General features: G+C 33.7%; 3 protein-coding genes across 3 annotated transcripts in view; 1 reads left to right on the forward strand and 2 right to left on the reverse strand.

The window, feature by feature from the left end:
* Positions 1-1,381, forward strand: part of LOC105162000 (probable polyamine oxidase 5) — a 1,996-nt gene extending 615 nt beyond the window's left edge. The window contains 1 exon segment of the mRNA XM_020694145.1: positions 1-1,381. This exon segment is cut by the window's left edge and continues 13 nt beyond it. Within this exon segment, the coding sequence (XP_020549804.1) occupies positions 1-1,340 (1,340 nt within the window). The 3' untranslated portion in view covers positions 1,341-1,381.
* LOC105161850 (WD-40 repeat-containing protein MSI4) lies at positions 13,777-21,495 on the reverse strand. Its single transcript, XM_011079677.2, has 15 exons — positions 21,190-21,495; positions 20,539-20,602; positions 19,663-19,749; positions 19,502-19,564; positions 18,475-18,540; positions 18,299-18,373; positions 16,937-17,012; positions 16,605-16,791; positions 16,245-16,326; positions 15,505-15,578; positions 15,265-15,376; positions 15,085-15,159; positions 14,779-14,855; positions 14,294-14,393; positions 13,777-14,204 (listed from the first exon to the last, which is right to left on the reverse strand). The coding sequence occupies exons 1-15, from the start codon at positions 21,432-21,434 to the stop codon at positions 14,103-14,105; spliced, it is 1,485 nt and encodes a 494-aa protein (XP_011077979.1). The 5' UTR covers positions 21,435-21,495; the 3' UTR covers positions 13,777-14,102.
* LOC105161851 (transmembrane protein 258) lies at positions 22,985-26,195 on the reverse strand. The gene is made up of 4 exons (XM_011079678.2): positions 26,035-26,195; positions 25,800-25,906; positions 23,345-23,423; positions 22,985-23,260 (listed from the first exon to the last, which is right to left on the reverse strand). The coding sequence occupies exons 1-4, from the start codon at positions 26,035-26,037 to the stop codon at positions 23,213-23,215; spliced, it is 237 nt and encodes a 78-aa protein (XP_011077980.1). The 5' UTR covers positions 26,038-26,195; the 3' UTR covers positions 22,985-23,212.

Here is a 26,454-nt window from a genome sequence, read left to right on the forward strand (position 1 = left end):
GTCACCGCACCGTGGCGGAAGGAGGCCATGAGCTGAATCCGTCTTTCGTTGAGCCCATTTCGAAAATTTTCAAGAATCTGATGGATTTCATTCAGGGCAACGCCATTGATTCAGATGGTTTCTCCACTGAAATATTGGAGCATTGTGCCAGGAGTTGTGGCCCTGGAAATCTCAGCGTTGGTTATTTTCTCAGGAAAGGCCTGGAGGCCTACTGGGGGGTTGTGGATGATCAGAAGGGGTTTAAAGGGGTGGGGAATTGGAGCAGGAAATCGCTCCAGGAGGCGGTTTTCGCGATGCACGAGAGCACGCAGAGGACTTTCACGTCGGCCGACGATTTGTGCACTCTTGACTACAATGCGGAGAGAGAGTACATTATGTTTCCAGGTGAAGAGATTACCATAGCGAGAGGCTACTCGAGCGTGATTGAGTCGTTGGCGTCTGTTTTGCCCGTCGGTATGATTCAATTAGGCCGTAGAGTGGAGAAAATCGAGTGGCAGGCGGATGGACTAGAAGGGATTCACATGGAAAACGGCCACCGCGACAGCAGCAGGCCCGTGAAGCTGCACTTTTGCGATGGATCGACGATGTCGGCCGATCACGTCATAGTAACGGTTTCGCTCGGCGTTCTTAAACGAGGAATTAGCCAAGATTCGGGGATGTTCAATCCCCCTCTTCCCAGTTTCAAGACTGGAGCAATTTCAAGGCTAGGTTACGGTGTTGTGAACAAGGTTTTCTTGCAATTAAGCCAAGAAACCACTGATTTCCCCTTCTTGCAAATGGTGTTCCACCCTCAAGATTCCGAGTTAAGGCACCCCAAAATCCCACACTGGATCAGGAGAACATCTTTCCTGTGCCCAATTTACAGCAATTCAAGAATCGTTCTGTCGTGGTTCACAGGGCAAGAAGCCCTGGAACTTGAATCCTTGACGGAGGAAGAGATCGTTTCCGGGTTCTCAGCAACAGTCTCAAACCTGTTACCATCAAAACCAACCCAGAACTCATGCAATGGAACAACAGACAACACCGGAACCACAATCCCGGAAGGCAAACAAGTGAAATTTGAGAAAGCATTGAGGACCCAATGGGGCACCAATCCTCTCTTCTTGGGATCATACAGCTACATCGCAGTCGGATCAAGCATAGATGACATGGACACACTGGCCGAGCCATTGCCGCAAAACAGCACATCTCCCGGCACACAAACTCCACCACCACTGCAAATTCTATTTGCAGGAGAAGCAACGCACAGAACACACTATTCAACTACCCATGGAGCATACTTTAGTGGGCTCAGAGAAGCCAACAGGCTTCTCAAACACTACAATCATATTGGTGTATGAATATTATTTTCTTGATTGCAGTATTAGAGAGATTTTAGTCAGTGTTTTTCCACCTTTTTTTTTTTTTAATTTTCTTGGATGAGAACATGCTTTATTATTATAATTATTACTATTATTTTCTACATTCATTTTGAAGGGGAAAAAAAAAAAAAAGAGATCTTTGTTAAGGTTATTGATTCTCTCCCTCTTCAGTAAAGAGTTAAAAGGGTGATGAAACAATGAAAGGGAGAGAGATGGGGACAATGTTTCTCATGACGTCGTGATGAATGAAAATGAAAGAAGCTTCTTTTTTCAATTTTTTGGGTTTCTTTTCCTTTGATTGTTGGTTTAAATGTGTTGATCTTGATTGTTGAGAAGCAAACAAATTAAACTAGTTTTTGACTGTATTGATATAATTGTTCAAACAGATAAAGGCAAAAATAAAGAAGCTTTGGATCTCATTTTTGAGGTTTTGAGAGCCTCTTTTTCCAGCACGGTCGCTGGACAGGATCCGCGAAACCCGGCTATCTCCTGCCACCATTTTTCGTCTACATTCTCCATTTTGCACTTTTCAATGGCTGGAAAACTATTCAAAGGGAAGGAATTAAAGAAAACCAGGAAATAAATCAGGCGTGTGAACAACGTTGATGGATAATCTGTAACTAATCATGTAAAAGCCAATTCTAAGTTCATCATCCTGAATTTTATGGACTTGATGGAATAGCATTCTCCTTATTTTCCAGCCAAAACACACCATAATCAAGAAAAAGCCATAAAAAAAAAACCACCAAGAAATGAGGAAATGGCCATGGCCTAAACCAACTACCGATTATCAAGGCGGGAAAATCGCCAACTTTCCCACCCCAAACTGGCCTATATATGTGTGTTTCACGTGGGGTTGATGTTAAGTTAAACGCCCAAACTAACTACCAAAATCGAATTAGTGCAAATATATAGGAACAAAAGATGTATAATGGAGTGAAAGATCAAATTTTTTGTATTTAAAAAGATGAGTTTTATTTATAACATAAAACCTTGATACGCTCCGAAATATATTAAATAATTATTTCTCATATGGGATAATCTATAATGGATTAAAAATGTAATGCGTCTAAAAGTTGGCACAATCGTATCAAAATATAATTACGACATTCATTTTCTATGTACTTATTGCAAACTACAAAATAATATTTTATTAAATAATAAGTAGTCTTATTTATTTTCACACACAATTGAAACCAAAAAAAAAAAAAGTTAAAAATACTATTTTTTAAAGAAACTTTTGAACCACTCAAGTAAATAGTACCACAAAGATGACATGAATCCTACCTTGTCCCATTGCTGGGGTCCAAAAATGCTTTTACTTTGATGTGCCAAATGAGAGCCAACTAAAACCTCTTTAGGACATTAACATTTGTCCTGTAATTAATAGGACATTATATGTTAAGTCTCACATGCTTAAAATGTTGTGATTCTATTGAGTTGTGTCGAATTCGAGAGCCCATGAATATCAGATCGTGAATTCGAATTTCATTTATATACTATAAGATAATAGCTCAATAGTTACAAAAGAATTTAATGCTAACATTATCGTCGAGTTAATTAATAAGTAAATTTTTGTTGCTAATTTACACTATTTAATATATATTATAAACAATTCAATATTCATTAGCAAGTAAATTCTTGTATAATAATGTGATTTTTAGTTGTTAATTATTTCGACGCTATTTTTTTTTTTTTTGCTGCTATCAAATTGTTTTCTTATAGTGATACATTAGTGTTGATTAATTATAGATATTTATTATTAATAATTAATTTATTAAAATTTATAATATAAATATAATCGATTTACTGGAATAAATAAAAAGTTTGTCTTGTCTTATCCATGTCTACAATCTACTTTTCGAATCAAGACACATTAAAATGAAAATGTGAGTTTTCTACTATCTATTTCAACTTAAAAAAAATATAGCATTATTTTATTATGACAAAAATATCGATTCCATCAATAAATTGACAAATATATCGATTCCAGCAATAAACACATAATACAATAAAGAGATAATTATACTCCCTTTTCTTGAGGTTTTGTGCAATTACACATAAACCCCATGTGGTTTGGGAAATTACATCTATCACCCTTGAGGTTTGTTTTTGTCTAACAAATAGATCCCTCATTAGTCAAAATTAACTAAATTTGATGATATTAACAAAAAAAAAAAAAACTTAATAAAATTGATATTTACCCTTGATTGACTTAAAACTAACTTATTGCAGGTCAAACAATTTTTTTCGGACTAAACAACCATTATAACAGTGAAGAAATACCTCCTCACATGTATTAACGTATGAAGACATGTGAAAGTAATTTGTTCATAAAAATATTTATTTGACCTGCTATAAGTGTAGTAAGTCAATTAGGGGTAAAAATACAGAGTTTTTCTAATTTTTTTAATTAATAATCAGCAAATTTGGTGAATTTTGACTAACAGATAAACTTATTTGTTAGGCAAAATCAAACCTCAGAGGTATTAGATATAATTTTTCAAATTACATAGAGTCTATATATAATTACATCAAACATTAATGGATGGAAGTGTAATTATCCCTACAATAAATTGATATTACAATTAATGAACTTACATTAAGTATTGATGAACGTCCGACGGTACTCGTACACATGACCTTGAACAGAACTTGAGTTGGCATTACTTTATTAAGATAAATAGTCAATTACATCAACAAGGGACAATCTAACAAAATCACTAGCAATAACAACAATAGAAAACAAAATCTGTAATATCACCTAAAGCACCAAATTTGGCCAAAAGATCTGAACCTGTTGGACACAGTCGAACCTAATCAAGAAGAGTGTATTGCGAGTTGGGGGACATGGAGATAATCAGCCAGCGGATCCCACATTTTTCATTTCAAATCCTATTGCATATTCTGTTTTATTTAATATATACACGTCACGTATATAAAATTTTTCTTTAAAAATAAATGACATAATCCAGATATATACAACGCGTATGTATTAAATAAAATATATATATATATATAATAAAATTTGAAACAGAAAATTCAATCGGGGACCGTTGATGAGCTGGAAGTGAGTGTGAGTTATTCAGAGGACAGAAGGAAATGGAGGAATCATACCATCTCTCCTGCGAATAATTTCAGGCGTTGGAATTGCTTCCAAGATGTCCTTTTAAGTATGAGACAGTAAGCAGAGTTGCAGTTTTGATGAGTTGATGATTTTGATCTTTTGTGCAGAATGCTTTGTTTGTGTTTGGACACCCCAAATTGATAGGTCCTCTTCCATCCCACCCCTCACACCTACCCCTTTACTGCTCCTGTCCATCCACTTCCTCTCTATGTTTTGAAAATCTGAATTGGTGATTGAGTCGAATAAATTATTAAATTATTGATTCGATTGATCAGATCGAATTGAAAAAATTAATTGGCTTAAAACATGTATATATATTTGTAGCATGTCGATACATTATATACTAATGGAGAAGATAAATACAATTCATAACAATAATTTATATAAATGATACGATTCATAAATGAATATAATCTATAACTACTTAATAATGAAAAACCAACCTCTTAGAGGAAGCAAATCAAATCGAAAATCAAACTAGCAAAAAGTTAAAATTTAAAATTATTTAAAATTCTTGAAGTTTGAATTCTTTGTTGCTTCGTCTTTTGAATCAAATAAATGTAGAAGCCGTTGCCTCCGTATAATAAATTTTTTTAAAGAAAAAGCTAAGAAAAAAAATTAAAAAAGCATGGAGAAAATAATAAAGAAGTACATGAAGAAGAAGAAGGGAAGAAAAGCCGGCTCTCATTGTCCCACATTAAAAAAACATAGGCCAAGTTCCTGAATGAATCGGGCAAACCCGTCGATCTGTTCTGATTTTGAAAACTTTGCTTGCTCTTTAATCCATTTCTCCTATGGCCAAAATATTTTGTCATGATTTTAGCTACGGCTAATGTTTTGGCCTCACGTGCAGAAACAACTTATTGATGACTGTTGCGAAGTCGTGGTTAATTTATATTCACCATAATATTTTTTTCTATTACCATAGTAATTAACTACAACAAAAAGGTCATACTTCTTCTAGTCCTAAAACATTTGCCAAACATAGCTAAAACTATGAAAAATATTAATCATAACCCGTGATCAAAATTTAAGTTTCTGCATTAATATCGTAAACAACAAAAACATTCCCATGAAGTGGAACGGATTAGATTTTCTACTGCAATTTTTGTTGCATTTTCTATTTCATTCCACATATACATGCAACGTGTATAAAAATTCACTATCAAATTTATTTAAAAAAATTCTATACACGTGATATATATATATATATAATATAATAGAAGAGGCAACAAAAATTGCTATATTTAAGGATGCAAGCATTAGAATGTGAATGAGGTGTAGCATAGTTTTACCTGATATATACAAGAAGTAGTTTTCCTTTTCACAAGTGTGTATCTAAACAAGATTTTTGTTTGTAGGCCATCTTTTGGGGTGACAATTGACATTGAATGGTCTATATCAATAGAGCTGTTCATCAATACTCTATTATTGTGTCAAATTAAATAAATAAATATTTTTTTTTTTAAAAAGAAAAAGGAATTTGAATGGCCCACTTGATGTCTCTTTTTGCCTCATGTGGGTTTCAACCTCTCAATCACTCTTTCATGATTGAATTTCAGCATTTACCCAAATATAAATAAATCAAAACAAATTTGTCGATCAATTTTGGTTTGACGTATATGTATTTTTTCAAATCGTACTATTATATTAATATTTTAATAAATTGATTAATGCATCAATTATATTAATATATTTATATTGAAAAAAATAAAATAAATTTTACTAAATTTATATAAAATAAAATAAATACACACGATTTAAATATATAATTTTAAAATTATTTAGGTTCGGACGTCAACTTCAACGAGGTAGGTATTTTTTTAACCCGTTTTGGTCCATACAAATAAACAAAATTTGAAGAGTCTTTTCACCTCCCACTTACATCTTAATCCAACATATTTATGACCCAATTTGATTCGTTTTCTGCTCTTTTTCTTGTTTTTCTATACTTTAGCAAGCAGACATTTTTAACTTATCAGGCGATCAATTTTCAGTAATATTTAGGGTTAGGACTTTTACTATACACAAGTAGAAATTCAACATTTAATCATAAATAATTGATATAATTAAAAAAATAAATAGTCTTGATAAATAATTATTGACTACAACCAATGTGAATTTGTCGGTCGTAATTTTTGTAAGTATGGTTAAAATATTTATTATGACAGTCATAGCAAAAATAATTTTTCTTTCTTTTTTTCTTTTTCAGGACAACTTATAACGATTGATGATACATAAAATTTTTTACAGTTTGACAGAAAATAAAAAAAAATAATAAAGAACTTGAATTTATTATTATTATTATTATAATTTAATAATAACCCACACTAGGTGAAAAAAATTACTATAGACTAAAATATTAATAATTATGGTTAAAAATCATGAAAAATAAATAATATTAAACACAGTTAAATAAAATTAATCCAAAAAAATTACTAGCTAGCTTTTCTACTATGAAAAAATTATTTACTATAATTAAGAGCCATAATAAAATATTTGTCATGAATTTTAATCACCCTCGCAAAAATTCAACCAACAATCGTTGGTGACCGTAGTTAATAATTATTTACTATAAAATTTAAAATTATTTATTATAAACTATGACAATTAATTATAATTAAATATAATATTTTTTACCGTGCCATATAATATATGATTTGAATCCACGACCATATAGTTAGGTCAAATCCATTAGTCAAATATAATTAGAGGTGTCATGTAAGAAGGGGTACTTTTTGCAATAATCATAACATAGTATCAAATCAACCAATTAACATAAAGTTTTAAATTACCTTTTTAATTATTGGTAGATTGACGTTTAAATCTTCTTTGGAGTGACCATTGTTCCATCGACACGTAATGTGTGTGTTTGCTGCAAGCATGAATGCTTTTATTCCTTAGGTTGTAAGCATTGTGTGTATATATATGACTTTTTTTCTTTGTAATAAAATAAGAAAAAGATAGGAAAACAAATCAACCACAAATCTTCGTACAAGTCATACCTATTTATTATATTTATTTCTTTTACGAATGTATGATAAATGATCGTACCACCTCATTTAAAAGTTTAAACTGTTAAAATAGATAATAATTCAATATTATTATCGAACACGCCCATATGATATTATGTTAAATGAATATCTCATCTAAAAATTTAACCTATTAGATAAAAGAATCATTTAATATTAGTGTTGGGAATTTATCCTCAACAATAAGCCCAAAAATTAGAAGTCTAATTCAACTATTACAAGAATCGTGATGGGTTACAAAATCCTTAATATTATAAATCCAAAATTACAGAAAAGTTAAGAAAACTCTACAGATTTAGGATAACAGAATATATGCAAAATATATACAGATTTATGAATGCAATAAAATATAAGAACAATGAACAAGAATAGATTGACTCAGGGAGTCGTATCCGAGAAGGGGGAGCCTGCAGCCTCAAAGGCCAGCAACCACATACACACGTTGCTACACACCCAGATCCACAAAGGAACTCGTCCAGAAAGGTTCACTTAGACCCCAATCCAAAGCCAATCAGGTTTCTCAGTAAGAATCACGTAGAAAATTCCACTCAGGAATTTTTTCACGAAGAATAGATTAATCAGAGAAGAAAGAGGGGTTTTTCTTTTCCTTTTTGTTCGATTATTTTCACTTTAGAAAACCCTTGGAGGGTTAAATAGATGCAGGATATTATTATCGGAGAAGGGAGCATTGATTATCGAAGAGAGAGGAAGACGACGATGAAGGAACAAAGGGGGAGAAAAATATGCAAAGAAGAAAACGAGGGGATAAACTAAGTGAAGTAGGGTTAGGGTTCCACAGCTTAAGTGGAAACCGGGTCAGGGGAATTGTGTGGGTCGAGTTAGAGGGTCAAGCCATCCGGGTGTGTGGGGGTTGGGGTGTGGGCTGTCTTAAATTCATAAAGATAGATTGACCTGCAACACAATTTATTAGGTTTGTTAGGGGCAGTTCCTGATTAAAATTCTTCAATCCCTAAGTCAAAATTTGTGTAAGAAAAATTATATTATAGAAATGAAGAGCTAAATCTCAGTGTTTTAAATGCGTATTTGTCTGATGAGGTCAACCGACATTTATAAAGGCCGATTATGAAAGGATGTTCGAAGCCACATATCAAATCAAGAGTCCTCTAAAAATAAAAGCATCAACGACTATTATTTTAGATTTTTGGGTTCGCCATTACCCGAATCCTTGTCCTATTATTCATGTTTTGGGTTCAAAATCTAATTAATAAAATCTCTAAAGTAAAAGAGTTCAAAAAATTTATACAAATTTCACTTTACTTGGAATGATAAGTTTTCAATTTGCTACACCGAAAGTGTTTGTCTAATTAAGTAGATGGGCATGCCATGCAGGGACCTGTCGCCTTCTTCTGCTTTCAACAGACCAATCGTCTTATGAAAATCTTAGGGAATGTTTTGTTTTGTTTTGGATGTTTTCGGACAAATATATTTTGGGGAAAAAAGTAATATAATTATGGAAAAAGTTGTTAGTGAATGCGACATATGCTAAAAACATTAATATTAAATAATTCTCCATTTTAAAGATTGAATAGTCATTCAACATGATATTAAAACAGGACCAAACAAGTGGACCTAGGTTCAGATCTTATTGCCACTCATTCATAAAAAAAATACGAATGTAATGAGATTGTGTTAAGATATTAATATTAAATGATTCTCCTCCCTAATCGTACAATATACATTTAATATTATAATGTGGATATTTTAATATATAATTACAAATATAATGTTTTATGCTTTATACATAAAATTAATAATTATATTTTTATATATCAAATATATATATATATAAAGATGTATTGGTTTGAATCCATGGTTCCAGTCTATAATGGTTGGAAGTGTCCCCAAAAGCATTATGCATGGTGCCTACCTTTCTCTAGTTTTCTTTATCTTTATGCTAACTATAATAAGAAAAGTGATGCAAAGAAAAAGGTATGGCCCAAAGATTAAAGAACCTAATTATGTCTTCTTGGTATAACTATAAATGTGGGATGAAAAAAAAAGGGATAATATATGGGTTCCACATCAATCGAGAATCATCATACCCACTCAAAAATAAGTTTATTGGGATTCAAACACAATAACTCATGTATGAGATGACAAATCTCGAAATTACTGAATATTTTTTGATATATCGATTGCTTAAATTTTTTTAAACTATTTTATTTGGTTTTTAATTCATATTGTGTTCATCGATCAATTTGATCATTATAATGTTCTTTTGTTTCTTTTCTAAATGAATGAGAAGAGAAAAGTTAATATTGTATATTAATTGACGTGAATTATATTAAAAACTTAAAGTTGAATTATTCTTTTACAAACTTAGGAATTGTACTGAAAGTGAATTTTCCACTCGACCCTTTTATGACAGTGGTAGATGTTTTTTTAGTCCCATAAAATAAGGTAAAAATTTTTTTGGTACCACAATTATTGTATATGACGTTTTTAGTCCCATAAAACTCTATCACACATTTTTAGTCCAAAAAAATGTGATTTGGGGTCTAAGAAGTCCCAAAATCAAAATGCCTTTTTAGACCCAAACAACACCTTTTTAATCTCAAAACCACAACAGACATAACTTTTTCTAGACTAAAAATATGTGATTATGAGTTTTATGGAGCTAAAAGCGACACATGCCATAGTTATGGTATAAAAAAAAATTATGTCCTTATTATATGGGACTAAAAAGCATTTTGCCCTTTATGATGTGTCTTTGGACGACCAAAAACTTAAACAAATATAAATAGTTCATATGTTGCGATTTGCAAATCCCGAATTGGTTTCATGATCGGCATCATATTCGAAAATGATTACTTTTTCTAAGTCTCTCTTTTTCTTATAGAAATAAAAAAGGAAAAAAAGAAGAAGAAAGGTAGCTTTAGTCTTACCTAATATAAGAATGACATTCCATCCTCATTAGGCCAATGGTGTTAATTGTGAGCTATAGATAACACAAAGTGATTAAAGTATGTTATCATATTGGCATCAAACACTTGCTTTTAAAAGCTTCCCAAACAAAGAAACATAGATACCCCTTTTCTCAATAATTAACGTGGAGGGTCTAGTGGTCTATATAATCATATATAGGGTCTCTTTTTTTTATTTTTTTTTTGGATTTCGTCGTAAATTCGTCGTCTCACACTTAACATGAAATTAATCATAATTATGATAGGAGAGAAAGAGCTAAACTCCTCTAAATAAGTATTTTCGCAAATTCTATTTATTAACAAGAATTGGTCTTATAATTCAATTCGTTTACAACTGAACCAACCATTTTTTATTTATAGGATCAAAATAGATCCTCATTTTTTCTTTTTTCTTTTTTTTTATACTCACTATTGTTTAAGATTTTTACTAATGAGTTCACCATATATATAACAAGTATATTATTCATATCGGAATAAGTATTCAAGAATCAATACTTATAATAAATATATTATTCATGTCGAAATAAGCATTCAAGAATCAGTATATATAATGAATATATTATCCATATCGGAGTAAGCATCCAAGAATCAAGACGTCAACTGTTTCAGGGATCTCTATATAAAATCGATGAGCACGATTGATGTATTCACATTAAATAAAGGGGAGTTAACTTATCAAAGCTAAAACAATGTTTTAATTCTAAAAGTCATAACTAGAAAATTATTAATAAAATGAAGCGATCAAATAACAAAAAATCATGTATTTAAGGGCAATCACACTAAATAAATAGTATAAATATGTGTGTGTTTACCCATCCCCATCCCCACCCCCACATACACACAAGAGGGCATCTACAAATGGGAAGAAAACCCAATTTATTATGTACGCATATGTTGTGCAAAAGTTTAATTTAAATTGAATTTTACAACAAAATCAATTAGATCCAAAAGTACTTCAACAAATTATTTGCTTTGGAGCTATGATACAAATACTGAGTCCTCTATTATATTTTTCCCACTTATCTAAATATAAAACTATATATTCGAGTCTCACCAAACGTATAAATATTTGATTCACTTTATATGAATTTATTATAATTTATTTTATTATTTTTAATCATATTGATGTATTGATCGTATATTGATGCTGATGTCCCTAAGAACACAAAAGGCCAGTCAGGGACCCAAGCGCCCCACAAGGAGTCCCATGGGAGGATAAGGAATTCACAACCTCGATCGACCCCAAACTAGTTCCACACAAACACCACATGGGAGGCACTTTCCAGACGGCGCGAGCAGCCCTAACACCTTAGCTAGGATCTTTAGAGAAGACCCTATTCGCTGAAGAAGATTTTCTCATCAAAGAGACAACAAACTCGCCCCAAGTGAGGGGAATTCAGGCAGCTGAGGCGTAACCACTCCCCTGAGTCCAAATAAGGCTAGCCTCCTCCCAACAAGTTGGAGGGATCCACTATAAATACTAAGGCCCCTTGTTCAATAAATGGGTCATTTTTCAATTACATTCACACACAATAAATCTAAATACACAATGGTTTGCTCTTATTCTACTACTATATTATCGCTTTTAATTATTTTCAGTTACATTTTTCTATTTTAACATTTATGTGTTTGAGTGCTAATAGTTTTTTTTTTTTTTCCAAGCCCTGTTCTAGAGCTTGCAAAATCAAAGTCCAAGATCACAAGTTGGACCGTACCAAACGAGCATTTTTTGCTCGCATCAAATGTATTGATTGGGTATTGTTCGATTTATTGAGATATTGACTAATTCATGTAATTACAGCTGAAGAAGACAAAATTAAAAGAAATATTACCCTAAAAGAATTGGTTAAGTAGAATGAACCAGTAATGGTAAATTGCAATTGTCACAGAACATCAGCTGAAGAAAACTAAAGGGTTTGTATTGGGCTGCAAATAATAAGTTACAAATAAGAATAATTAACTTCTGAATGGGCTTCCGTTACAGGGAATCCAAAGTTGAGATCACTTTAATGGGCTTGGAACATGTGTATATTTGCAATTTGGTTTCTCCTGGCCCATCTCTATTCTATACTTGTATGTATAGCATGTAACTATTTGGCTGTAATTAAATTAATTTCGCTAGTATAACTTTTTGATATTTTATATTTGTTTAATTATAATTCAAATCTAAGTTCAATTAGGTAACTACAATGAAGATATGTGTTGTTCCAGAAAATATGGAACAATTTTATTGGTAGTCCCATTTCAATAGGTATGCTTTGAATCTCCAGTATAAGACCAGCAAAATAAATAATTGTTAGAACCACTCTGGAAGAATTCTGGTGGTGGCCCTCCAATGCTTAAGTTAGTTCATAATTGGAAAAAATAAAGAAGATAAATAATAAGAGTAGGGAGCTTATACTTACAATATGGAGGGGCAATATATATAAAAGGTCATAATTGTACGACTTCACGTGTGCCGTAAATGTTAAAATAATCTAACAGTTACCGTGCGAGTCTTACATATCGGGCTCATAACAGTAAAAAATGTGATACAAACAAACAAAGACTAGAATTCTGTCAGTAAAAGAGGGACGTCTTTTTCACTAAGTATGAAAGTCCCACAAATACCTTGGTACTTAAACAATACTACGGGTATACTTAGAATGTTGTGTTCTCATAAGCGGATTTCTATGGAGACCTTAAATATACCCTGATAAAATTTTCCCATAAAATCCTTTTTCAAATAACCATATCAATCCATCAGGCCTGGAAAATTGCGGGATTGGGTCAAATAAGTAATCCAGCTTGAATCTGAGTTGGATTATTCAATCCGGCCCAATCCGTTGTTTTTTCTTTAATAGGTGAAATATCCAACAAAATACATATAAAAAAAATGCGTTAAGGGCATAACAGTAACTATACTCATTTATCCGAAAATTTGTCATACAAAGTGAACATAACATAGTATTTTACAAAATATTCATATCAATCATTTAATATAGAAGTAAATACTTGATAAACTTTATTAAATTATCATACTCCATAAATAAGTCATTTGAGCTCAAGCATTCATAAAAGGATAAAAGATGATGGATTTGAGAGCACAGAAAGAAAGAAGCATCATCATCTAAGAATATTGAAAAAGAAAGAAAGAAAGAAAGAGCAAAGTGGAATTTATCCTAAAATTTTTAATATTTAAATGAAGTAATTCATTATATCGTTTTTATGATAGAAGCAGGCATTGACATAAATTTGAATATGTAAATATGTTATGGTACAGGAGAAATACAATTTCTGCACTAGAAACTAGTTAGGCAGCGAGAATCAGATAATGTGAAATGTCTTGAGAGATGGCTGAATCAAATCAAAGCAAATCCAGGTTTTTCAGCATCACAACTAGTTAGGTAAACCATCACGAAGCAACATGTTACCTCAGTATTCATCCCGCCCTTCCTACCTCATTCAACACGTTTCACGCAACTACTACAGCACACATCAATAATTCCTGCCTCAACTAACCAACTCCTCTTTCAGTACATTAAACAGAAACAAGTTCCTTCCTACCTCATCATCATCTAACAACTTCTATGCCACACCAGTAAATTAACGATAGGCGCAATAATTTCATGCAAATGAGACCTGAACCATGATTTAGTCAAGAAGTCTTGGAGCACTCAATCACATGGTCTTTGAATTTTTGAAGCTCAGCCAAAACTTCCTCCTTTGGCCTGTATAACAGGTCAGTCATACGCCAAAGCTGCAAAACATAATAAAATCATCCATGTCAGAATATTAAAAACCAAGCTTTCAGCTTCATATTCCCGTAATTGGAGAACATCATAATACCTGCAAGGTACCACCGCCACCAGAAAATTCTCCATCATCGGAGACACTAACGATTGTCCATGGATCATATGCATTCCAGTGGAAGTCGACAACCTTATCCCTGGAACCAAAAACAACCGTTACAAAGCAAAAATTCAGCTAGCAGTTGTTCACAAGCAATTTAAAGATGCCAGCAGTCAAGACTCAAAGAGTAACATTTCAGAAAGACTAAAAAGAAAGGGGAAATAGTGAACAGCAAGAAATATACGTGGAAGATTTTCATGCAAGGTATCTTGTTTATGACCTAATTTCACAAGAAACATAATCTCCACCAATTGTGTATCAAACAAAAGAAAGTAAATACTTGGCTAGATACATAGAAAAATTGAGGAAATGCCTTATATGATTATGCATTGATAATCAAACCCTTGGAAACCATATCAAATAAAGAAGTCATAACCAGACAGTAACAACTAAAATGCGGCGAGGCTAGAACAAGCATCTACCTGTGCCCAGCATGTTGGAAAAACAACCCTGCTGGAGTACTAGGAGACTTGGACCCCATTTCTTCCTTCTGCCCAATCTGCAGCAACACAGCAGAGCATGTGATTATCAATTAGTTGGAGAGATAAAATCAAGAGGCACTCCTATGGTCTAGTCTCTTTTTATTGATAGTTTACTGGCTCTATCAATTTACACCCGACGCACATTACACTGAATTTCCACAGGGCAATCTCAGAAATTGATCCTTTGGGTAGCAGTTCAGACCACAATGACAACATGCTTTTAAGAAAAAGTAAGAGCTTTCTCACCTTCTCATAGTCCCAGATGTTCAACAAACCATCTTCTGCTGAGCTCCCAAACACAGAGCGCTTGTCAGGAGACCACTGTGATTATATAGACTTAGTTAACATATCTAATGCAGAAAAATACCTTTATGCATGGTGGGCAGTAGGGGGGTGGAATACAGTCAGCACAAACAAATGAAATACCTGGACACAGAGAACCGCAGCCTTATGACCTTCAAATTTATGGACAGGCAATCCAACTCCATTGGAGGTTAGATTCCGGCGATCAAACATGCAGACTGTATGATCCGCAGAACTGAAGTATGAGGTTTGGGAAGCATCACAATAAGTAACAAGGTCAAGTGGCAAATAGGATAATATATGTAATTAAGCATTACACAAAGTCTTAGCAATCATCACAAGGGTATCAGAGTCTAGACATACCCAGTCAAAATATAATTTTCATCATGAGAATTCCAATCTACACAATGAAGATCCGCGTTATGTGCCTTTTCAACCTACAATTCAAGCAAAATCCCAGGTGAGGGAAAAGCAACTAAATCACAATGTGAAATTGCTTTACATTGAAACACCTTCAAAGAATGCAACTCATCATAGAAGAACAGATCAACAGATGCATCAGAAAAGAATATTATGTTAAAACACAAACATTTAAACCACATTGCTCAACTACAATACATGTTTCGTGTCTGTTAGCATATCAAAAAAGAGCAAAGGCCTTAGCAAGCCTGAAAAGTGAAATAATAAGATGGTCAAACAAAGTGAATTCCAATAAAAAAATATTGTAAACATTTTAGGGGAGCATTTTCTTTATGTACACCATAAGAACATAAATATGGAACAAGATCATAATCCAGGCAGTATATACAACATTAGCAACAGCTAAAAAATGATTTTGACACATTTCAAATCTAGATACCAAGGTATCCAACGGAAATTGAACATAACCATCAGCAAAGCTCAAGACATACAGACAAATATGGTATAGTTCAAAGAAAATATAGCTTCTTACTGAATGTAATTATAGATTAATGCTAGACAGCTAGCGCCTCAATGCAACATTGACTCCCAATTAGTTCATGTTCAAAGACTATGCGTGTGTTATATACAGGATAGCAGTAAGTACACAGGAACCAAAGCAATCAATAAAAGGTTCATCCAACCTTTACAACTGGATTGTTTCCGATCCTGGCATCCCATAGTATCAAGCAAGAATCATCTCCAACACTACAAAATTGCTGTGAACTGCATATGCAATAAATATGTCAGATTGGAAAGGAGACGTCAAAAAGCAATTAGGATCAATTACATGTTAAGGAATGGACAAAGCAAAGTGAAAGAAACATGAAATCAAGTCAACAAATTTGAATAAAAAAACATAATAGATAAGTACAAAAGGAAAAGCAATGATAACAAACACAAGCGACCTTCGAGCATGGTTTCTATTAGTAATAGTAATATACGTTAGATTGAAAGAATTTGACAGCAATTATCCTATCAGTAGAACAGTGGGACTAAGTTACCTTGATGGGCAAAATTGCACATCCTCAACAGTATCACTGTGGCCTTCAAAAACTCCACGTGGGCCAACAGTAGAATTATCAGCAGCTTTTACAATTGAACTAGCAGCTTCTGCAGATTGCGTTGTATCTGCAGCCAGTGTTGAAACATGATCCTGAATACTCCATAAAACCACAGATTTATCCTTCCCTGAAAGAAAACTCATCATTATAAGCTTTACAAGGCAAAATTCCAACATAAACAGCAGTCGAAGGAGGGAGAGGGAGGGAGGGAGAGAGAGAGAGAGAGAGAGAGAGAGAGAGAGCAAAAGCAAAATACATGACAAATTTCAGACCTCCAGAAAGCACAAAAGGTTCAGCTGGGCACATTGCAAGGGCAAATTCTGCATTATCTTGGTGTCCAGTTAAAACCTGGCAAATATTAGCAATTAATTTCAAATGCACTTAACCACATAAAGTGCACAAGTACTGTATGACTAAAAATAAACACCATAGTTAACTTGAATGCTAATAAACAGCATAAACTTTTTAAGGGGACGGGAGGGTGAAGGAAAGGGAAGAAGTAATTAAAGGACTTGAGAGTCCAAGAGGAAATATTAACTACTGTAGAGCATAGTGTATAAAACGTTCAGCATTTCCTTTCTTCCATTCATCAGAAAAAAAGAATTATAGACTTTCTATTCTAGGACCTCATGTTCCACTGAAGACGATGGGGGTGGGTTGGCCATGGAGGGGCCAGTTGCAAGGTAAAACCTGGATAAGAGACCACTTAAATTCAGAAAGAAGCAGAAAGGAGGAGAAAATGAGAATTTGATATTAATAAGGTGATCAAAGAAACAATTGGGGTTAAACAAGTGCCAAACAAGCAGGTGTTAAAATAAGTCCTGGATGACTACCAACAGGAAAACCTTTATAGGCTTTTGTTTTCCAGCACGTTTTGACTATTGAATCAGTTATGTACATGCACTCCCAGCATAGTGCATATTTAAAGCACAAAGCATTCCTTGGCTATGAAAGACCCTCTTATCCTAGACTAGTAATTTTCGAACCTTAGTACAACCTATAGGAACAGCACCTATTCTGAAGATAACATTTAATTTCAACTTTCTTTATTGAGTGCAGTAAATCTTCAAAAAAATCAACTAATTTTGGAATGGCATATGTTAAGCCTGACTAACCCAGACTACGGTAAATGGGGTGTCTTTGGTTTCATTAGTTACGCTAAAATAAACTACTTGAGTCACCAATGGAAAAAAGTTTTCCCCACAAACGTGAACATCCTAGAAACTTATGGAACAAGAGACTGCATAAATAAATAAAAGAAATGAGATCCCTAAAGATGAACCCACTTAATGTGTGTACACTTCAAGTATTAAAGCAAGTTGCAAGGTTAATACCCACTTCAAGAAACAGGAAATATGAGTCAAATGCAAGATTCAAACGGAAGCTGGCTACAGAATCTTTAAAAGAATGATCATTTTTCCATTTCAGATATCTCTCATTCAGGAGAATATAGGCAATATGGTCTAATTGTAAACATCTCAGAGTCTTGAAAAAGCTGCAAGCTACGGGTGAAGTTATTTTACCAAAATGAAAATGCAATTTGAATAAAGAACATAATTAACACAATATAAGAAAATCAAAAAAAGGGATAACATAATCAACTTAGATGGAATTCTAAAAGAACAAGAAAGCACCAAATCTGGACGAGAATCTGCAGCTCCAAGAAGAGCATGTCGGTTGGGTTGTGCCTCAACATCCCAAATAAGAACCTAAGATGACAACCATCAAACTAGTTAATGCAATTATTTCAAACTAAATAAATCATATAGACAAACTAAAAGTGAAGGTAAACCTTGGATCAATCACTTACTTCAGGACAGTCGGTGTGTGTTGCCACTATATTCTTATTCTGAGGCAATTCCCTGATTCTGTTGACCTACAAAGTTATCAAGAAAGTAGTGGCAATGACAAAACCAACAACAATAAGAACAAGAGCATTAGCAATAATAGCAGTAATGATATTTATAAAAGAATAGCAAGGTTCGCCTTCTAGAATATAGCAAAAAGTTTGCAAGCAAGAAATAAGACAAAAAACCAGATGTAAATGGAACCTACTCTCAAAGCTACTTTTTCTGGAATGAAAAAATTTTGGCAAGACAAAAGCAGTAGCATCATCACCATATCATCAATACATGAATTCAAATTGAGCAATCAATAAGTTCTTGCAACCAATATATGCAATGACAAGGCACAAGATAAACTGATAAAGTTAAATAACACTCTATAGCCCAATGGCTGATTGACAAACAAATAAATTTCAACATATGTTTCCATTTGGGCAGTCCAGCCATGCATCTTCTATTACGTGTTGCAGAACTGAAGGAATAGCATTTGGGGTGACAAGCAGCACATAATTCCATGGCATGGAGATTGCGCTATTTATCAACAACGATATGTCCTTACCACAAAGCTTGTTTGCGTTTTACAGAATCCTATCTCATCTTAGTTCTTCAGTTATAGGAAATATTATGATGATGAACGAGAATTTTGAGAAATTCTCGCTCAAATGATATCTCAAGTAACAAAACAAAATTGTAATATCTGAGGTGAATAATAGGTAAGCCCAGACCACAACTACCCTGTTTTTGGATTGTGAATTTGCTAAACTAGTTAGTCATAAATTCCTTGAAAATGGGTAGATTATGTTGGTTTTCCCCAGAAAAGAGTTCTAAATTCTTGACATAAATTCCTCAAACGAATACAATAAAATAAAATAATCACCAGGAAATATATATTCCATGCACCCACACATATGCAAAGCTTTACACTTTACTAATATTAACAGAAATATATAAATGAGAAACAATGTCAGCTTTTCCAAGAATGTAGCTCTTTACCTCTCCTGGGTGTAAGATAGTTTTGTACTTCTTGACATATGGCGAACGAGCATCTTCATTGAACTAGTAATCAGAATTATATGAAATAGGATCAATATAAAACTGGATGATGCGAGTGACTGCTTTTACAAAATTCAATAAGGGCACAAGAACTATCTTACATTAGCAATATGATTTTCTGCAGCAACCCGCGGCTTGACAACCTCGCAATTTGCTATAATCAAAGTGTTTGGCTGAGTATGATCAGTCTGGTTACACCAAGGAAGTGAGCGATTAGCTCAATAGCATCAAATAAAACGTAGAAGAAGACACTGACAGAAAATTGAAATGTTACAACAGATATACAAATAAAAAAGCTTACAGAAAATAACAGACATCGCTAAACCTTCAAATACCTTCACAATCTTAGAAAATAACCTAACAAATGAAACTCTCTATCAATCTACCAAAGATCACACAAAAGAACTACTGCAAGAAGAATAAAGCAGGAACCTAGAAACAAATAAAGAGTACAACAACAAGATTTTCTTACTCTTTTAATGGCATAAAGTAATGAAACTCTAATTTTGCATTTCTGCAATGCAAAGGAAAGCAAGTATGCCTCCTTCATTTCTGGTCAACAAAGAGAAAGAGCTATAATCTTATATTACACAGCATTAATTTTGAGAATGTAAATCAAGAGGCAGAAGTAGGAGAGACGAGAACCATGTATAAGTATGTTTCCAGAAAGATCTAGACCAAAAAGGAAATAGGTTAAAAACTGTCAACTCAAATGCTGAGAGCAATGGATGAAACCAGTGCCAATGGCTATCTTGAGTAAGGTCAGGACGAAAAGGAAAGACCAGTTAGATAGCAATCTCATAATGGCATGTGGAACCACACAACTATGAAGACCAAAAAGGAAGAAATGCATCTAAGCAAAGTTAATTACAGCCAAACACTTTGAACTTTAACTTATGCTACAAAATATAACAAGCAAGTTTTAGCAAATAATTGAACACAAGCAAATAAAATTATTGAAAAAATAGAAAACTTACCTGCTCAGAAAGGTAAAGCCGTTGTTTGTTCTTGTAAGTTCCTCTCTCAAGAACTGGACCCCAACTGCAGCCACATAAATGACAACAGTACACAAAAATATATTTTCAAATCAATGAATGTTTTCATAAAAATACCACCACATCAATAACACTGCATAATTGCGTCTAACTGAACCTGATTCATGATTTAAAAGTGAGGCAACACCTTTTCCCCGAGATTATTGCATTTTAATTCGTTACTTAGTAGAGAAAACTAATATTTCAATGTAGCAGAAAGCCACGGAAAGCAAGAGACAGCATAAAACATCATAGGGCAACCAAAAAGGTCGACAGAACCAAAACTCCGAGGTTTGGGGAAGAAAGAAGAAACTACAAAAACCAACTCTCTCAAGAATCTTTACTCGTGATGTTGACAGTTCAGTCCCAGAAAAGCTCTATGCACAAAGATTCCAGACATGTAACTTGTTAAGCGTCAGCTTCACTAAAACCCCAAGCTATACAGCAGATACAAGAACATTTCCACCGAGGTCTCTTCTCTTCATTTAAACCTCCGGTCCTAGATTTCAAATAAAACCCTAACAAAAACCCTAACCAGGAACAGGTAAAAACTAAAAAACACGAAAAGAACAGAGCGTGCGTGAGGAGCCGTACCGACAAGAGAGAGACGGCCAAACCAAGTTATGAGAAGCAAGCCAGTCGTAAAGCACGGGCACTAGCTGCTTCCAGTGCGCGTAACTCTCGTCAGTAGCTGTGTTCCTCCTCTCGCCCCCAGAACCTCTCATTTTGGAGGAAGCTCCGCCGCCGCCGGGCTCTTTGTCCTTGTCGGCTTTTGCCTTGGTGGATCCCTTCGGCCTGCCACGCTTCCTTGGTTCGCTCGGTGGTGGAGTCGTCTCCATTTCCCTTCCCTTTTTCTCCTTTTCCTTTCCCCCCCTTTTTTTCAAGTTTTACTTTACTGAGTGAGTGGTGAGAATTTAAAAGCAGCAACTGAAGAGTGAGAGTGACGCCAGCAAAGTTCTGTTTGGCAGATTATTACCATGCCTCCTAAAAACTCATTTGTGGGCTTTATTTTCTTATTACACATTATTATGTAAATACTATTTTGGTGCAATTAAACAAATTTAAATAAAATTTAAAATTCACAATTTTAGTTCCAAAGACTTTTATTGCATCATATTATTATTAGTCTTATAAAATGCACATAATATAATTTATTTGAAATATTAATTTTTTAATCAATCATTTTTTTCGCAGCATTGTGTTTAGAGTTAACGATTTCAAATTCGTAACAACCAAATCAGCGTATTGTTTAAAATGATTATGTATAAAAGAATTTCAAGTCATTCAATCTGAATTGCATTTAATAACGTTGATGAATTTTAAATTAATTTAATATGTACATTTAAAATTTATTTTTTCTAACCACTCCACTTAAATCCAAAAATGTGTACATCCAAATAAAATTTTAGAGTGCATTTGGATTGATAAATTTGGATTTAATAAAAATAATTTAAAATAACTCCATTTAAAAGAAATTAAAATTTATAAATATTCAACAAAATGTAATTAAAAATTAGAATTGAATAATTTAATATTCTTTAAATTTAGAGCTATCCAAATAAATTTAAATAATTTCTTATTAAGAATTTGAAGTTGATAATTTCAAATGATCCAATCTAAATGCAACCTTTGTGATGAAATAGGGTAAGAAATACTAGTAATTTGAAAGATGGTCTCACACATTCACCACAAGACAAACAAGGCCTTGAGCATGAATGGAAACATTATTGACTTGATTGCTCCAATTCCATGATTATGTACTCTATGAGGGATTTGAGATTCCAGTGATCCAACCCTCTGCTGACCTTTATTTGTTGGACACTTGCAACAATATTAATCAAACATCGTTTTTTATGAAATCAGAATCCAACAGCTTAGGCATTTGCACTGATAAAACATATAACAACTGAAACAATTTGTGGATCACTGATTATAACTCCATTAATCTATTACAGACATGTTTAGATACATATTATACCAATAACCAGGTTTTTAAATTATTGGGCTATGAGAGTGTAGTGATTATAACCCGATTAGTAAATTGTCGTTGCAGATTTGTCTATTTGATGTGATTGGTTGTGTTTTTTTTTTTCATTTCCTTTTATCTCAATAAGAGAAAATGAGATGGAAAGAGTTCGGATGAGATTAGATATTTTTATTGAGTATGTGGGTGGATATGAAATAAGAATGTAATTGCGATAGCAAAAGTGATGTGTGAATAGTATTAGGCTAGGTAATGTAATATGTTAAGAAAAGTAAGATGGATTTTTGAGATAATTGTCGGAAGGAGTGAAATGAGATGTATATTGCAAGCAAGCGCAACCTAAATATCTTCAATGCTTCAACCAATAACCCTAACGCAAGCACATGTACATTGTAATTTCCAAAATTAGATGGTAAAACTTTGAACTTCAGAAACTTCACTGGATCAAAACTTTTAGGATTCCAAGTTAAAGGGCAAGATATTGATATTTCAATTCTTCTAGCATCAGTCTAAGTCCCATAAATTACTTAATGAAAGTTGGCATCAATACTTTGGATCCAAGCTCAGTTTAGGCTCACAAAGGGTACGAGCATGTTAAACTCGACCAATCTTGCCCTATTTGACAGTAAGAACTCAAACATAGACGCCAGAGGAGAGTAGCAAGAATAAAGATCCAAAACCCTGCGGAAAGGACAAAAGAGTTGTCACTTACCAGTCAAAATGATAAACTAACGGGCGAAATCAGGATGTAAACAATTAGCGTACCAAGAATACAGATGCAACAGCACCGGTAGTCAGTTCCTTTGCAAGACTGCGGTTTTTCCTGGAGGAAGTAGCTTCATAGCTGCAGCAACAAAGCATAAATAAGCACAATACTTATGAACATTATCATGCAATCTTTACTGTAACATCATCGTCAAATATGTTTGAACGCCATATTCAGTTTACTGTATGGGAAGTTAAGAACTTGAGGTGGATGCAAAAAGCTCCAGGTATATTTTTACTTGAATACTACTAAGTATGGCTAATTTGGTTGGATATGAACACAGGACTTACCACAATGCTCATACCTAATTGGTCATGTTCAAGGATCATGTTTCACAAACCTCAAGGTCTAGATGATCCCATTTCATAGTGCACTCAGTGATGTCTTAGCCACTGATTTATGGAGTTAGATCATGATTTAATTGCCAATGCATGTAAAGATATTACTGCATCCACTATTTAAACTATGTGGATAAACAGATAAGTTGAGATAACCAAAACTTTGCATATAGTCGTAAACACAGAATTTAGGTCAAAGATAAAAAGTGGAAAAGTGTAGACATTATCTCACATAGGCAAATTAAACACAGTAAACATGGTTCTTATATGTCTCAAAACGTCGAGCACATGGGGCACGAGTTGCAGCCACGCTGAGAACTTCCCACATCAACAGAAAAGGACTTAGAATATTTCCTAGTTCCAGTTCTTTTCTATGACTTTAGAGTGGCTTCTCCAAACACAACAATTTGGGCAGGTGCTCAAATTGACGAGTGAATGACATTAAATTGATTCTGTCATATCCAATGCAATTAAATTTGCTGCAATAACTCTACCCTCCATCCAACAATATTTCCAATCTTCTTTCACACCCTCCAAAGAAAAAGTTTTTCCCACAAACAATACACCAATACCTAAAGTAGCAGATTAGGTTCTGGTGATTGGTGGGATAGGAAAGTGGAGACATATCCTCTCAAATATATTACCCGGTAACAATCTTTAGTATCTCAAATCAATTAAAAGTTGAGAGCGTGGTGGAACAGGGAATGCAACAATAATTTGTGGTAGCTTCTTGCTGCCAGATAGTAGAGCATCAATAGGCAGAGAAGCAACCTTGCACAAATGAATACTCTTGCTTAAGTTGGAGAAAAGGGTGAAGGTGAGAGAAAGCGCTGATGAAGGATGGCGATGATGGGATAATCAATGGGGCAGATAAGGATAAGAAGCAAGAGAACATTTGGAAAAATTAGAATGGCTAGTTAATGATCATATTTTAGAGTCTTTTTTCTCCCTTAATGTTGTACTGCCAAGGTAGAAGCTTTGCTAATTTGTATTATTATTGCATGTCTTACCATGAGGACAAGAATGTGTTATCTTTTCCTGCCTGTCAAGTACTATATCTATCTTATATCCATTTCTGAACATGGACTTAGAGCATCTCAAACAAATAAAGGAAAAGGAAAAATCCAATTTCCCTGCCCTTCCGGCCAGTATACTTCTAAACAGTTAATTACTTAAAACAAAAGGCTCAACAAATGGTAGCTTTTGTCCTGAATAGCTGAATTCAATCCAGGTAGAGAAGCAGATGATGAAACATGTTTCAAAAGAACTTGTAACTGGCAGAGACTAAGCTGCAAACATCAGCTCAATCAACATAATATGCTGACAACTTTATGATAAACAAAGTTCTTTAACCACTGGAAATTGAAAGGTCCGAAACAGAACCTTTTTCTGTTAGGATTCCCTTCGCATAGATTTTACTCAGAGCCACAAAAGGCAAAAGGACACACGAAAACTCTTGTTCACACTTCCCAAAAGGAATTTGTTATTACTCTGTTTCAACAGAAGATTATTCACAGAATTACAATCAAATGACAATAACAATACGGGTCCCAACTCCTAAGAGACCCCTGCTAACAAGTTTTTTGGTTTCTGGAGCTATTGTATAATAGGACCCAACTGACATAATATTTCATTTCCTTTATCAGCAATCACATAACAAAAGAAGGGAAAGATGAAATCAAATCATTATTGGACATGCTGAAATCAAGCATCCAGAGCATGAAACTGTGATCTCAATTCTAACAGCAACGGTTAGAATGAATTCAAAAAGTTCCTAACACTATCAGAAGTCAGAACAGAAAAAAACAGCATTACCTATGATACACCCATCCCATCACCAATGCTTAAGAGGAACACATAGGCTATAAAATTCCTCGTATAAACTGGAAAAAATTCATGTTTCAAAGAAACTTTACAGTTACAATCAAATCCTGCATCACTTAATTCCTTTATCCACATCACTGAAGTGGGCCTCTAACTGATCATCGTTCCACTTATTTGCAATCAGGAATTAAGTCCTTATAGCCTACTCTTTTAGATCCAAATTCGATAAGCAATGAGATAACACACAAAATCAATCACAATTGGAGCAATTAATACTTAGAAAATAACTTACATGAAGAATGAAGCGGTGACAATGAGGCCGATGGCGAGCATGAACACGGCGAGGGTCGGGTACCACGAATCTGGAACTGGGCTTGAGATCGGTTTCACTGACTGAGCCTATTTGGAAAAAAAATCAAAAATCAAAAATAAATGAGAGATTTCAAACAGTTACATTAAACCAACATACATAATAAATGTTAAAGAAAAATCAAAATCGAGATCAAAAGGGAAGAACTTGTTGGTACCATTTCTCGTGAGGGTTTACGAGAGTAGATCTTCAGCTCTTCCGTTTACTCTGTTTCTGAGTTCTTAGGTATCCAACCCTTCGGTAAAGGCAAAGACGGCAGTGTTTGGAAACTGAAAACGGGTTTTATGGAGAACGTTTTCATGGGACTTTGATAATCTTTAATTAATGTGGAAATTTGTTGCACATGCCCCTCTTAAATGTATTATTTATACTATTTATTAAAGTTTAAAATCTTAATTTGATTGACAAAATGTGGACTAATTAAAGTAAATTTAAATATATTTATTATTTTTTTATATCTATAAAATAGGATGATTCAAAGAAGTTCAAATCGTTCAACATGAAAAAGAAAGTAAAATCGCAAAAAGTATAGAGTAACGCAAGGCTCGAAAGTGCTCCCACGAAGAGCAGTTTGGAA

This window comes from Sesamum indicum, linkage group LG5, assembly GCF_000512975.1.
Source record: "Sesamum indicum cultivar Zhongzhi No. 13 linkage group LG5, S_indicum_v1.0, whole genome shotgun sequence".
NCBI classification, from domain to species: Eukaryota; Viridiplantae; Streptophyta; class Magnoliopsida; order Lamiales; family Pedaliaceae; genus Sesamum; species Sesamum indicum.

Coding starts and splice junctions, on each gene's coding strand:
- LOC105161850 (XM_011079677.2), bottom strand. CDS start 21,434: ATGGAGACGACTCCACCACCGAGCGAACCAAGGAAGCGTGGCAGGCCG. Junction 16,792..16,936: donor ACCTTTTGTGCTTTCTGGAG/GTCTGAAATTTG, acceptor GTTTTCTTTCAG/GGAAGGATAAATCTGTGGTT. Junction 14,856..15,084: donor ACATCTGGGACTATGAGAAG/GTGAGAAAGCTC, acceptor GTGTTGCTGCAG/ATTGGGCAGAAGGAAGAAAT.
- LOC105161851 (XM_011079678.2), bottom strand. Junction 23,424..25,799: donor GTCACCGCTTCATTCTTCAT/GTAAGTTATTTT, acceptor TTGTTGCTGCAG/CTATGAAGCTACTTCCTCCA. Junction 23,261..23,344: donor CTGTTGCATCTGTATTCTTG/GTACGCTAATTG, acceptor TCCTTTCCGCAG/GGTTTTGGATCTTTATTCTT.